Here is a 12,965-nt window from a genome sequence, read left to right as displayed (position 1 = left end):
TATCCTGCGCTAGATATCCAAAATAACATCCTATCATGCACCTTCGTGAAAAACACAATTGTTTTGAATTCTGATTAGTTCTACTACCACACCGCGCTCAGTCACTGCTCTTGATTATGTACACTTACCATCAAATGGCCTCCATTTGAGTTGAGAACAAAGTGTTCTTGTAATCTTTCGTGAAGTCAGTTCATTCACCTAAAAGCCCTGTGTCTTTTTTCTTTTTTTTTTTATATCTGGAAAACCTTCTAATTGCTGGCTATGTTTATATGTAAGGTTTTATAAGCTTATCCAAACTAATTTGGACAGCTTACTATAGACGTGTAATTAAAGAATAGTTATTTTCTCAGGTTTTTCTTCTGTTTTCCAAACTGCCACATCACAGCTTATTACAGCTAATTACATGGTTGCTTTTTTCTGTATCTGCTCCGAGAGTGGGGAGACTTGCAGGGCCAGATTTCTGCATAGGCCACCTAAACTGTGGCCCAGGGTGGGCCAATATGGTGTTCAAGTTTAACGACTTCAAAACAGGGCACTTTCACCCCCTTTTCCACCCAGAAAATTTTTCAGCTTTCATCGCTGTCACACTCTGAATGACAATTGCGCGGTCATACAACACTGTACCCAAATTCATTTTTATTCATTTTCTTCAAACAAATAGAGCTTTATTTTGGTGATATTTAATCACTGCTGTTTTTTTGTTTTTTTACTACAAAAAAAAGACAGAAAATTAAAGAAAAAAAAAGTTTTTCTTAGTTTGTCAGTAAATTTTGTAAAGAAGTATTTTTTCTCCTTCACTAATGTGTGCTGATGGGGCTGCACTGATGGGCACTGATGAGGCGGCAGTTATGGGCACTGATGGGAGGCACTAATATGCCACACTGATGGGCACTGATAGGTGGCACTTTATACGGCACTGGTGGACACTGATAGGTGGCACTAATGGGGACTGATGGGCAGCACAGATAGGCAGCACTGATGGACGGCATTGATGGGCAGGACTGATGAGCAGGCACTGATGGCCACTGAAAGGCAACACTGACTGGCATCACTAATGGGCACTGACTGGCATCACTAATGGGCACTGATTGGCGTCACTAATGGGCACTGATTGGCGTCACTGAGGGGCACTGCTGGGGCTTTACTGTAATCGGGGCACTGCTGGGGCTTTACTGTAATCGGGGCACTGCTGGGGCTTTACTGTAATCGGGGCACTGATGATCAGTGCCCTGATTACCTGCCATGGTCTCCCCTGCGGGGAGATGCTGCTGATCGGCTCTTCTCGCCACACACACTGTCAGTGTGAGGCAAGAAGAGCTGATTAACTCCACTTCTGCATTTACATGTGATTAGACACAGCCGATCACATAGTTAAAGAGCCGTGTCATCGGCTGTTTACGGAGATCTGGGCCGCGACGTGTCCTAGGAACACAGAGCGGCCGCTCTGGGGTGCCTTCATATGACATCCTCCCAGAACGGGAGCCGCACTGCTCCTCCGTCATTTGATGGTGGGCAGGCCTCAAGTGGTTAAATTGATTCCTGTGGAACTCTTAAGCTTTTTGTTTTCATAACGTTCATTGCATTTACTAATGGCTAGTTGCATGGGCGTCCGCAGGTAGGGGCAAGGGGGGTCAAGTGCCCCCCCCCTGGAATCAGGGATCAGATCTTAAATTCAGCACAGTTCCATCACTATTAGGGTGACACCATCAAGGTGCTGTCAAGCCCCCCTATCAGTGTAGTGTGACTGCGGGCTCTTTTTCCTGCTCAGTCCAGCAGAGAAATCGGCGGCACTGTGACAGGAGAAAGGCGAGCTGCGGGCTGTCAGGTTTCCCCCGGTCACCTTCCCTTTCTCCTGTCAGGGAGAAGAGACGACAGCTCTCACCAGGTTCCCCGCCCAGCTTCCTGCCCACTCCGTTCCTTCCCTATTGGCCACAACTTAGGGCCAATCAAAGGAGACTAGTAGAGGAGAGCATCATGAGACATGTAGTCCCAAAGATTGGCAGCCCCATTTTCTACAGGGAGGAGTCTACAGCTCGATCAAGAGAGAGATTGAGATACTGCAGCATGGAAAAAAGGTAAGGGAGAGAGCGCTACAGGAAAAAGAACGAGGGGTGTGCTGGGCAGAAGTCAGAGAGAGCTACACTGCCCCGTGCCAACAGAGAGCCATGCTTTCCAGTGCCACCGGAGAGAGGCATACTGCCCAGCACCGCCAGAGAAAAAAAGACGGAGCCACTGCCGGGGAACAGACATACTACACTACTGACCAGGGTCGCCCCTGGGGAACCCAGGGTGAGCAATCGGCAAGCCGGAGGGATCACTGCTGTAGTTTCGCTGGGTCTGGTAAGAGGGTCTGTCGGCCATTATCCACTACTTATGCTAGGGACTGTACTATGTCTGCAGTCTCTGACCATGATAATGTGATAATGACATTGTCGAAAAAGCATGGGTGACCCTAAAATTATGCCCCCCCTGAAAAAAGTTCTGCGGACGCCCATGGCTAGTTGGGTCAAATCATTTCAACCATAGTGATGATAAAATGCAAAGGAGCAGAGTGGAAATTTTTCTCGAACAAACAAAATTCTAGGTATACAAAGGGAAACGTATTGACATAGCCTCAAAGGAACCCCAATGGCTCAAAATTGATATGGTCCAGAAACATTTAGTCAAAAGAAAAGTAAATAAAACATTTGGGTTAGATAGCTTACAAGCACATGTCCTCAAAGATTTGTGTTCTGCTATTTCGAAGCCATTGTTTTTCTTTTTTTAGAGACTCTTTAAGTGACTGACTTGGTCCCACAAGATGGGTGCAAGGCCAGCATGGTGCCTATATTTAAAAAAGGATAAAAGCCTTTAAAAAGTCACTAAAGACCAGTTGGTTTAACTTTTTTAGTCTGGAAGATAGTTGAGAGTTTGATAAAAGATCACATAAAAAGTTTTTGCTAAATAACTTTAGTTTAAGCAATAGACAGCATTGATTCACTAAAGACTGAAGTTGTCAAAAAAAACAGATTTCTTTATATGACAAGTAGACGAAAACTTAGACAAAGGAGTGGCTGTGTATCTAGTATGATTGGACTTTGCAAAAGTGTTGAGTTCAAACATATAGACTTGGAGAATTCAGTTTGTAAATGATCGAAATCCATATTCAGGGTAGTGAATAATAATTCATAATTTGGTCTAAGGCAGGCATGTCCAAAGTCCAGCCGCGGGCCAATTGTGGCCCGCGTTCCGGTTCGAACAGCCCGTCTGGTAATTTGGACATGTATATCTTTTGTGGCCCCCAACGAATCCCTGAGCATCAGGGGCCACAAAAGATATACAGTATCTCACAAAAGTGAGTACACCCCTCACAATTTTGTATATATTTTATTTTATCTTGTCATGTGACAACACTGAAGAAATTACACTTTGCTACAATGTAAAGTAATGAGTGCACAACTTGTATAACAGTGCAAATTTGCTGTCCCCTCAAAATAACTCAACACACAGCCATTAATGTCTAAACCGCTGGCAACAAAAGTGAGTACACCCCTAAGTGAAAAATGTTCAAATTGGACCCAATTAGCCATTTTCCCTCCCTGGTGTGTCATGTGACTTGTTGGTGTTACAAGGTCTCAGGTGTGAATGGGGAGCAGGTGTATTAAATTTGGTGTTATCGCTCTCATTCTCATACTGGTCACTGGAAATTCAACATGGCACCTCATGGCAAAGAACTCTCTGAGGATCTGAAAAAAAGAATTGTTGCTCTACATAAAGATGGCCTAGGCCAGTGATGGCGAACCTTGGCACTCCAGATGTTTTGAAACTACATTTCCCATGATGCTCCACTACACTGCAGAGTGCAAGAGCATCATGGGAAATGTAGTTCCAAAACATCTGGGGTGCCAAGGTTCGCCATCACTGGCCTAGGCTATAAGAAGATGACACTTTGGGCCCAATTTGGACATTTTCACTTAGGGGTGTACTCACTTTTGTTGCCAGAAGTTTAGACATTAATGGCTGTGTGTTGAGTTATTTTAAGGGGGCAGCAAATTTACACTGTTATACAAGCTGAACACTGACTACATTACATTTTAACAAAGTGTAATTTCTTCAGTGTTGTCACATGAAAAGATATAATAAAATATTTACAAAAATGTCAGGGGTGTACTCACATCTGTGAGATATTGTGTATATATACATATATATATACCCAGAAGTCGGATATACAGGGTATTTTAACTGGGAGTCGGACATTAAGTGATATAAAGGGTGGATGAGAGATATACAGTAATTATTTTTTAATAAAGTAGTACTAAAAGCTGAGACTTTTTTTCTGGATGTAATAATTTTAAATATTATGCACAATACTGGTAAACTTTTACTTTAAATGTAATTGCAAAGTCTTATATTACCTCCAGTCTATCGGCCTGCAGCTTCTCTGGGTTCAGCTGCTTTCCTTCCCTGCACAGAGCCCTTAAAATCATTGTAAACGTTGAATTTTTTTTTTTTTAAACAAGAAATTTGTTATAATTACATGCTCTGTGTAATAGTTTTACACAGAGAAGTCCTCATTCTCTTCTTCTGGGGTCACCCGCCAGCGCTTCTGGCTCTGTCTGCCTTCAGAGTGCAACTATAACAAGCTGCAATGTATAATTGGAGCGCCCCTATAGCAAAGTAAAAAAAAACTGCCTTCAGAATCACTCGCTTCCTTCTCCTGCCCAGGACTACATGTCCCACGAGGCATTGCTCCTTACAAATGCATATATTCTCAGGTACTTACTTACATGTATGGGCGATGGGGACCGGAGAAAAGGAAAATCAGGGCTGCAGGTTTATGCTCACAATTGAAGAGGTGCCTCCACAATGTACAAATGTATGATTAGCTGACAGTTTGTGTGCATCTCCGCTCTTTTTTGTTAGACAGCTTCTTTCATGATGAATTGCATAGTTTACAGTTGAAAGAACAGGGACTCATTGAGGATCTCTTAGCTCCAAGCCTACATCCCCTATCTGCTGCAATTTTGGATAGCAATACTAAAATGATCTAATGGTGAAAATTGGACCTTGTATGACCAGTTTGGACAATGGTGGGCCTTCGCTCTCAGGTTCTGCTAATTCTTCACTTGCTCTTTTCATGCAACAAGGTACTATTGTTCTGCTAGCCAAAGTCTACACCGCAGGATGTATATTGGAGAAGGTTTAGGAATAGAGCCAAATAATCTATTTGTATATAATTACTTTATCCTGTAATGGAAGGATCTGTAGAGACTGCCAAAACCCCGACAGATGAGGATTCATTTTATGACATTGTGCATGCTGTCGGTCACATCTGGCTAGTGTTCTTGAAGAGTCTGTTCAGTCTGAAATCCTGTACTAGTTTAGTTTATTACCACCAACACTGCAGATGTCGGAAGTTACATGTTCCAGCATGCTCTGCCCACCACTGGTCCACTGCCTGTACCTGTACTTGGGGGGTAGTTGGTGTCGCGCTGTTCTAATATAGAACACTGGTGAAGAAGGGGTTCAAGCCCTATCTTCCTGACTCATAGATGAGATGGTTTGGAGTAGGGGAGTGTATAGTCCTAAATTGTTATAAGGATGGCTATAATAGATCGATGTGATAATGGAATATAACGACAGAATAACAAACAAAATATTTCAGTATGAAATTAGTAATTTTTTTTTTTTTTTTTTTTACTTATTACTCATTTCATACTGAAATATTTTGCTTGTTATTCTGTTGTTATATTGCGTTATCACATTGATCTATTGGGTGTAGTTATTTGATTCAATACTTACTCTCAATTCATTCATTTATTATTTATTTATTAATATTCCTTGTGAGTGTTATGCATCTATTCTTATCTTATTGAGCACGTGGCACTTTTCTGATTACACTAATTTCTGGAGGCCCTCAGTTGATGGTGTTGGATGTGTCCACACCTCACACTTTGTTTTATATCATTTGGTTTATTCATACAACTTAAGTCACCAGCTGACTCTGTAGTGTGTTTACTTTTATTATATCAAGTCCCATCTTTTGATCACGTTGATACTCAGCATATACCGTATATACTCGAGTATAAGCTGAGATTTTCAGCCCCTTTTTTTAGGCTGAAAGTGCCCCCCTCGGCTTATACTCGAGTCACTGCCGTCTGTCTACCCGATCAGCGTGTCGTGCAGACAGACGGCGGCCATTCCACTATTCAAAAGCCGCGCCTCCCTGTCTGTGATAGGCGGAACACTCAATTTCCCAGCAGTCAGTGGTCCGCCTATCACGGACATCCGCTCATCCTCATACTACGGACGAGGATGAGAGGATGTCCGTGATAGGCGGAACACTGACTGCTGGGAAATTGAGTGTTCCGCCTATCACAGACGGAGGCGCGGCTTTTGAACAGTGGAATGGCCGCCGTCTGTCACAGACGAGGAGAAGAGGTGCGGCGATCCTGGCATGGCCGCCGTATGTTTTTACATGCAGATCGCTGCAGAAGGACACAGGCTGCAGAAGGACAAAGAGGCACAGGACACAGGTAGGCTGGACACACAGGGATGGACACACAGGGATGGACACACAGGGATGGACAGGCATGTCTCACCCTCGGCTTATACACGAGTCAATAAGTTTTCCCATTTTTTTTGTGGTAAATTAGGGGCCTCGGCTTATATTCGGATCGACCTATACTCGAGTATATACGGTAGTTCCTTTTACAAGAACTACTTCTGCACGCTTGTAGTCTAGGAACAGACACCTCTGTAGTGCTTTTATTATTTTTATAGATAATTTTTTCATCTACTGTTATTTTCTTATATTCTGCAATTTTCTATTTTTATTTCATTTCCTCTTTTTATTCCTTGGTTTTCACATCACTATTGCATCATTCAGCTGACATTCTACATTACTGTACTCTCACTCCACATAGAATTAGACGTATAATTTATTAAGAAACATATAAATATTATAGCTATAACAATTTAGGACTATACACTCCCCTACTCCAAACCATCTCATCTATGAGTCAGGAAGATGGGCTTGAACCCCTTCTTGACCAGTGTTCTATATTAGAACAGCGCGACACCAACTACCCCCCTGTTACAATTCGCTGGATACGGTCTGATCCATTCAGGTGTATGCAGCAGTTCCACGGTCCATCACCTAATAAAGGCAGCGCAGGAATAACTACTTTATTATCTGTACCTGTACTTGCTGCACATTCTAGTCCCACATAGGCTGATTAAAATGAAAAAAAGAAAAAAAAGCTATTGTTCTTAGCAGCCTATTAGGCTTTGCTGGGTTGTCTAAGCAAAATGGGTAAATATTGCAACCTCAGTTTATTGATGTTTCATAGCTAAAGTAATTATCGCCACTTACAGACCCTTGTGTTCAACATAATGCCTAAATGTAACCCACTACCCCTAAAGTCAATCGGCCATGTACTTGCCAATTTTTTTGCTTTCCATCAAGTTCCAGACACAATTTATTTTTCATTTCCCACAATCAATGGTTAAATTTGATTGTTTTTGATTGACAATCACAGTCCACAATTGGAGGGGGTATGTAAGCTAAGTAAACATCAAGGTGTATGCTAAAAAATAAGGACATTTGGGGGGCTAGATTGGGGTGCATGTAGGGGGGGTTTTGATAATTTAGTAAACATGTCCCTTTTAACTGTAATCTTCACTGAAAACTCCTGATCCCCATAATTTAAAGGGGTGTGAAAATACATTTGGCCATACCTTTGATTCATAAAGTATGGAAGTTTAATGATTGACCTCTCAGCATGTCAACTGCAAGAGAAAAAAACGATAGAAATTTAACAGAATTATTGTAGGTTGCAATGCAGTGTATGAGCTCCACAAATGTAATTTCCTTATGTCATAAATCTGTATTGGGCGTTGTGTTGCATCCACAGAATTATATCCAAGATGTCTGTTGCATTTAATCAGATCTTTTTCCTTATTCTCTCTTTTTTTTTTTTTTTTTATTATTGCTGCTCAGAATGAGGAAATTGCATATCTTTTCGGCGATGAATATCTAAGAGGTAAGTTCTTCGTGGAAAATCTGACCTGATTTTTAAGATTTTGGTTTCAGAGTAAAATCAATTAAAGGATTTGAAGAAGCTTATAGAATATCTTACATTGCATTAAAAGTGACGTAACTGAAACATGCCTTATGGCGATTTTGATTTTCATGGCATTTAAAAAAAAAATTCTTTCCTTTTGTTTTAACCTATTTTACATGTTATGTTACAACTAGAAAAAACACCTGACACTAGTCCTATTTTATTCATTCATCAAAGGATAACTGTTCTTTTCTTTATGCAATCTAACTCAACCTTTCCCCTTTAAAGTAAAGTGTTGGCTACCCTATAGTTCTTAAAGTGTATGTGTAACTCTAATGCCCCATACACATGACCAGATTTCCCGACAACAAATGCTGGATGTGAGCTTGTTGGCGGAAAGTCCGACCGTGTGTATGCTCCATCGAACATTTTTTGTCGGACTTTCCGCCAACAAATGTTGCCTAGCAGGTTCTCAAATTTTCCGCCAACAAATTTTTGTTGTTGGACTTTCCGATCGTGTGCACACAAGTCCATCGCACAAAAGTCCACGCATGCTTGGAATCAAGTATGAGTCAGAAGCGCTCAGTCTTGTAAAAACTAGCATTCGTAATGGAGATACCACTTTCGTCTTGTACGTCACTACGTTCGTAATCGTTGACCAACATTTGTGTGACCATGTGTGTGCAAGATAAGTTGGAGCCAACAACCTTCGAACAAAAATCCACGGTTTTGTTGTCGGTAAGTCAGATTGTGTGTATGGGGCATTAAAGTGTATGTCATGTTGTTATTGCTCTGTGTCCCCTCTTTATGTGTCCTGGTAACTATTAAAAGAAAAGTTCTGGATTCTAAAACATCTTTACTCCCCCAAGTGGATGGTGCATCTGTCCCCCAATTCTAAGACTGAGAACTGAGCAATCATAGAACACTGATCACTTAGTTCTCAGTACTCAGTGAGCAGAGAGCCTGTGACTGTCATTTAAACTAAAGATACCAGAAATAAAGAAGAGAGGTTTTACATGTGGACATTTGGTTTTTCTGTCATTTTTGTGAACTATCTCTTCTTGGGTTCCAACATAGTAACAATAATCCTATTTGGGTTTTCAGATTGAAAAGTAAAAAAAAAAAACTGATCTAGGTTGTTGCTTGTCTTGCCCCACCTTTCCCTACTGTTTTTTTTTGCAATGTAAATGGTGGCCTCAGAGACCAATAGGGAGGCTTAAATGGGGCAAGATCATGTGTAGGTGGCACAGTGCAAGCATGTGTGATAGTACCAGCTTGTTCATTTTGGGGTAGCCACAACTGTACTGTAAAGTTAAAGGCATATTCCTTTTATGATGGTAACATAATTGTATATATAACAAGTGTATCTAAAGCCAATTTTGTATAATTTTTTTTGTTCTGTATAGAATGGGTAGGCATTTTATTGTTGTCCCTTTCTGTTTTAGTGCATGCATTCTCTTTATTTGGCCTGGGGACCATTGTCACTGAGATTGAAAGTGAGAAAAATTCAAAAGTGCGTTTTCATTAGCACAGGAATGTTGTTTAATTACATGTACACACGATCGGAATTTCGGCCAGCAAAAGACAGAGAGCTTTTCATCGGAAAATGCGACTGTGTGTATGCTCCATCGGAATTTAGCTGGCCGAATTCCCGCCAGCAAGAATTTGATAGCATGTTCTCAATTTTCCCGATGTAAAAGCTTTCTATCGGAAATTCCAATCGTGTGTATACTATTCCGATACGCAAAAACTCATGCATGCTCAGATTCAACTACGAGATGGAAGCTATTGGCTACTCGGTATTGAACTTCCTTTTTCTAGTCCCGTTTGAGCAATGATAATTTTGATCGTGTGTACGTGGCATAAGAGCTTGATATGCGCGTACTACTGCGGGACCAATAGAAGTGACAATTGGTTTTGATGGATCCAACTGTAGTGATTGAAAGTTAAGAAAATCTGTGATTGAAGTCTACGTTAGGTGAACATTGTTCTGGTTCCAAGCTGCTACCTCTCTGATGGTGAGAAAAGGAATCACCTGCCAGACGGTGAATTCTTGAATGTGTAGAGGAGCACCTAATACAAAAGCTCTTCTCATTCAAAGGATAAGTTCGCTTTAAAAAAATAAAATAAAAAATTACATTCTTTTGTGCATAAGAAATTTGCATTTATTTATTTTGTAAGCCTGTAAAGCATTGTAACCATCGATCGCCAGATCGCTGGTGCCATGTGGGTCTCCTTCAGACCGATCAGTGTATCTGTGTGTCCATGCATCCCATACAGGCAAGCAGATACACTGACCGGAAGAATCAATAAGCTACCAAGGCACTCCACAACCGCAAAGACTGTCAGGGCTTGTAGTTCATTCACACACAAGCTGTGTGAATGAATTACTCACCCATGTGGGTGCAGCTCCACACGGCCGCGCTGATTTCAAAAACTGACCGTTTGTATGGGGAACATCTTCCTGTACTGCTGTCACAGTTGGGGGGGGGGGGGGGATTGAGCAGCGACTGAAGCATTGAGAACAGGTTACATGTTCACCCTAAAAACAAGTAAAACATGTAACATGTAAAGATGAACTTAAGACCCCTTTCACACTGGGGCGCTTTGCAGACGCTACAACGCAAAAAATGGCGCCTGCAAAGCGCCCTGAAACAGCCGCTGCTGTCTCTCCAATGTGAAAGCTGCGAGGGCTTTCACACTGGAACGTTGCGCTGGCAGGACAGCAAAAAAAGTCTTGCTAGCAGCATCTTTGGAGTGGTGAAGGAGCGGTGTATACACTGCTCATTCACCACTACTGCCCATTGAAATCAATGGGGCAGCGTGGCTATATCGCCGGCATAGCGCTGCTGTAGCAGTGCTTTGTGGTGGTTTTAATCCTTTCGTGGCTGATTTTTAACCCTTTCTCAGGCCACTAGCGGGGGTTAAAAACGCCCCACTAGTGGCCCGAATAGCGCCGCTAAAACAACGGTAAAGCGGTGCTTTACCACTGACGCCCGGGTGCCGGCAGTGTGAAAAGAGCCTTAAAGTTATTTTTGAAAAGTGTAATGGTTAGGAGCATCATATACAGCCAACACCAATGCAAAACAGCCTCCCCCTTCTTCATTACTTGAGCAGTTAAAGTGAATGTAAACCCGTTTCATGAAATTTAACCTAGGCACATACTGTATATCTGTAGTGTTTTCTTCTCTCTCTCTCTCTCTCTCTCCAATGCACTGTATGTTTCTGCTGTTTCGTTCCTCTGTTATCAGCATGATAACTTCTGACAAGTTCTCTGAGATGGGCAGTAAAAGCAGCTGAAAATGTGTGTGTCATGGGAGGGTGCTATAAACAGATTAGCAGAGAGCTTGTCTTGTTACAGCACAGCTCTGAAAGTATCTTCATTCTTTTGCCTATCTGGAGAGGGGGCCTTTCCCCCAATCAGCTGTCTCCCAGTGTAAACCAAGCCTACACTCCCACTGCGGAATGAGGAAGTGAAAATTCTAACACAATGTAAAAATTCTTAAGACCCCTTTCACACTGAGGTGGTTTTCAGGCATTTTAGCGCTAGAAACAGCCTCTAAATAATGCCTGAAAACCGCCTCCTATTCATTTCAGTGTGTCTTTTCACATTAGGGTGGTGCGCTTGCAGGACATTAGGAAAAGTCCTACAAGCAGCATCTTTTGGGCAGTTTGGGAGCGCTGTATACACCGCTCCCAAAACGCCCTGCCCATTGAAATGAAAAGCACTTTGGAAGCCCCACAACACGGGTGCCTGTAACCCCTTATTTGGCATTAAAAGTGCCCCACTAGCGGTCGAAAGGCTCTGCTTAAACAGCACTAAAGCGCTGCTAAAACAAACAACGCTTTAGTGCTAATGCAGCCAGAGTTCAGTCTGAAAGGGGTCAACGAGTGTAGAAAGGGGAAGACAGCAGATATACATGTAAAACTTATGTAGGGAGATTTGTTTCATCTCTGTGTATCATTTGAGGCTGTTCACTTCACTGGGTATATGTGAGGGTTTACATCCAATTTATACAATCCCAGCAGAAAGCAGAAAGGGACCTGTGTTTATGGTATATAGATAACAATTTTTTTTTTATTTTTTAATTATCCCCCACTCTATACAAAGAGAAAAAAAAGTTTTGGCTTTAGATCTACTTTAATGTTTTCTCATTCTTTTGTATTGTGGATTATGGAGGTTTGGCATTGGGGGGTTTTAAAGCCCTGTTTGCATTGTAGGCTGGGTTGGTTTTTATGAAACTGTATCTTTTGTTTTTACAGAAGAGTTGAAGAAATCGAAAGTCGTGCTTGTATTAGGTAAGGTAAAATTTTTCTCATTTAACCACTTTTATACTGGCCACTTTTACCCTCTTTCTGCCTAGACTTTCAGCACTGTCGCAATTTGAATGATAATTGTGCAGTCATGCGACACTGTACCCATATGAAATTTTTCACCTCCCCCCCCACAAATAGAGCTTTTTTTTGGTGGTATTTGATCACCACTGGCTTGAGGAGGCACTAACTGGAATTACTGATGGGTCTCGACTGGCATTACTAATGGACACTGATTGGCATAAAATGTGGGTACAGGTGGAAACTGATTGGCATCACATGCGAGTACAAGTGGGCATCACTGGTGGGTCACTGATGGGCATCTGATCACTGATGGTCACTGATGGTCGGCACTGATAATTAGTGCGCTGGTTATCAGCACAGACCCCCCCCTGTCAGGACAGCTGCTCTCCTCTACCCAAGCCTCGTCAGCGCGAATGGAGGAAAGCCGATTAATGTCACTTCCTGGTTACCGTGTTATCAGCTGTGATTGGACTTTGTAAAGAGCCTATGTCAGAGGCCCTTTACCTAGGTCAGAGATGCAGTGTGTCAGATCGACACACCGCACCACTCGTCTCCGCGATGCTCGCTCCCGGGATGGGACAG

General features: G+C 42.1%; 1 protein-coding gene across 1 annotated transcript in view; it reads left to right on the top strand.

Annotated features, from left to right (window-relative positions):
* AK5 (adenylate kinase 5) overlaps nt 1–12,965 on the top strand; it is a 359,252-nt gene that overhangs the window by 270,361 nt on the left and 75,926 nt on the right. The window contains exons 9-10 of the mRNA XM_077450424.1: nt 7,982–8,024; nt 12,309–12,344. Of these exons, the coding sequence (XP_077306550.1) occupies nt 7,982–8,024; nt 12,309–12,344 (79 nt within the window). The remainder of the gene's footprint in view (nt 1–7,981; nt 8,025–12,308; nt 12,345–12,965) is intronic.

This window comes from Lithobates pipiens, unplaced genomic scaffold, assembly GCF_037356315.1.
Source record: "Lithobates pipiens isolate NorthernLeopardFrog02 unplaced genomic scaffold, aLitPip1_a1.2 Scaffold_23, whole genome shotgun sequence".
NCBI classification, from domain to species: Eukaryota; Metazoa; Chordata; class Amphibia; order Anura; family Ranidae; genus Lithobates; species Lithobates pipiens.
This window is presented reverse-complemented; position numbering and strand designations above follow the sequence as displayed.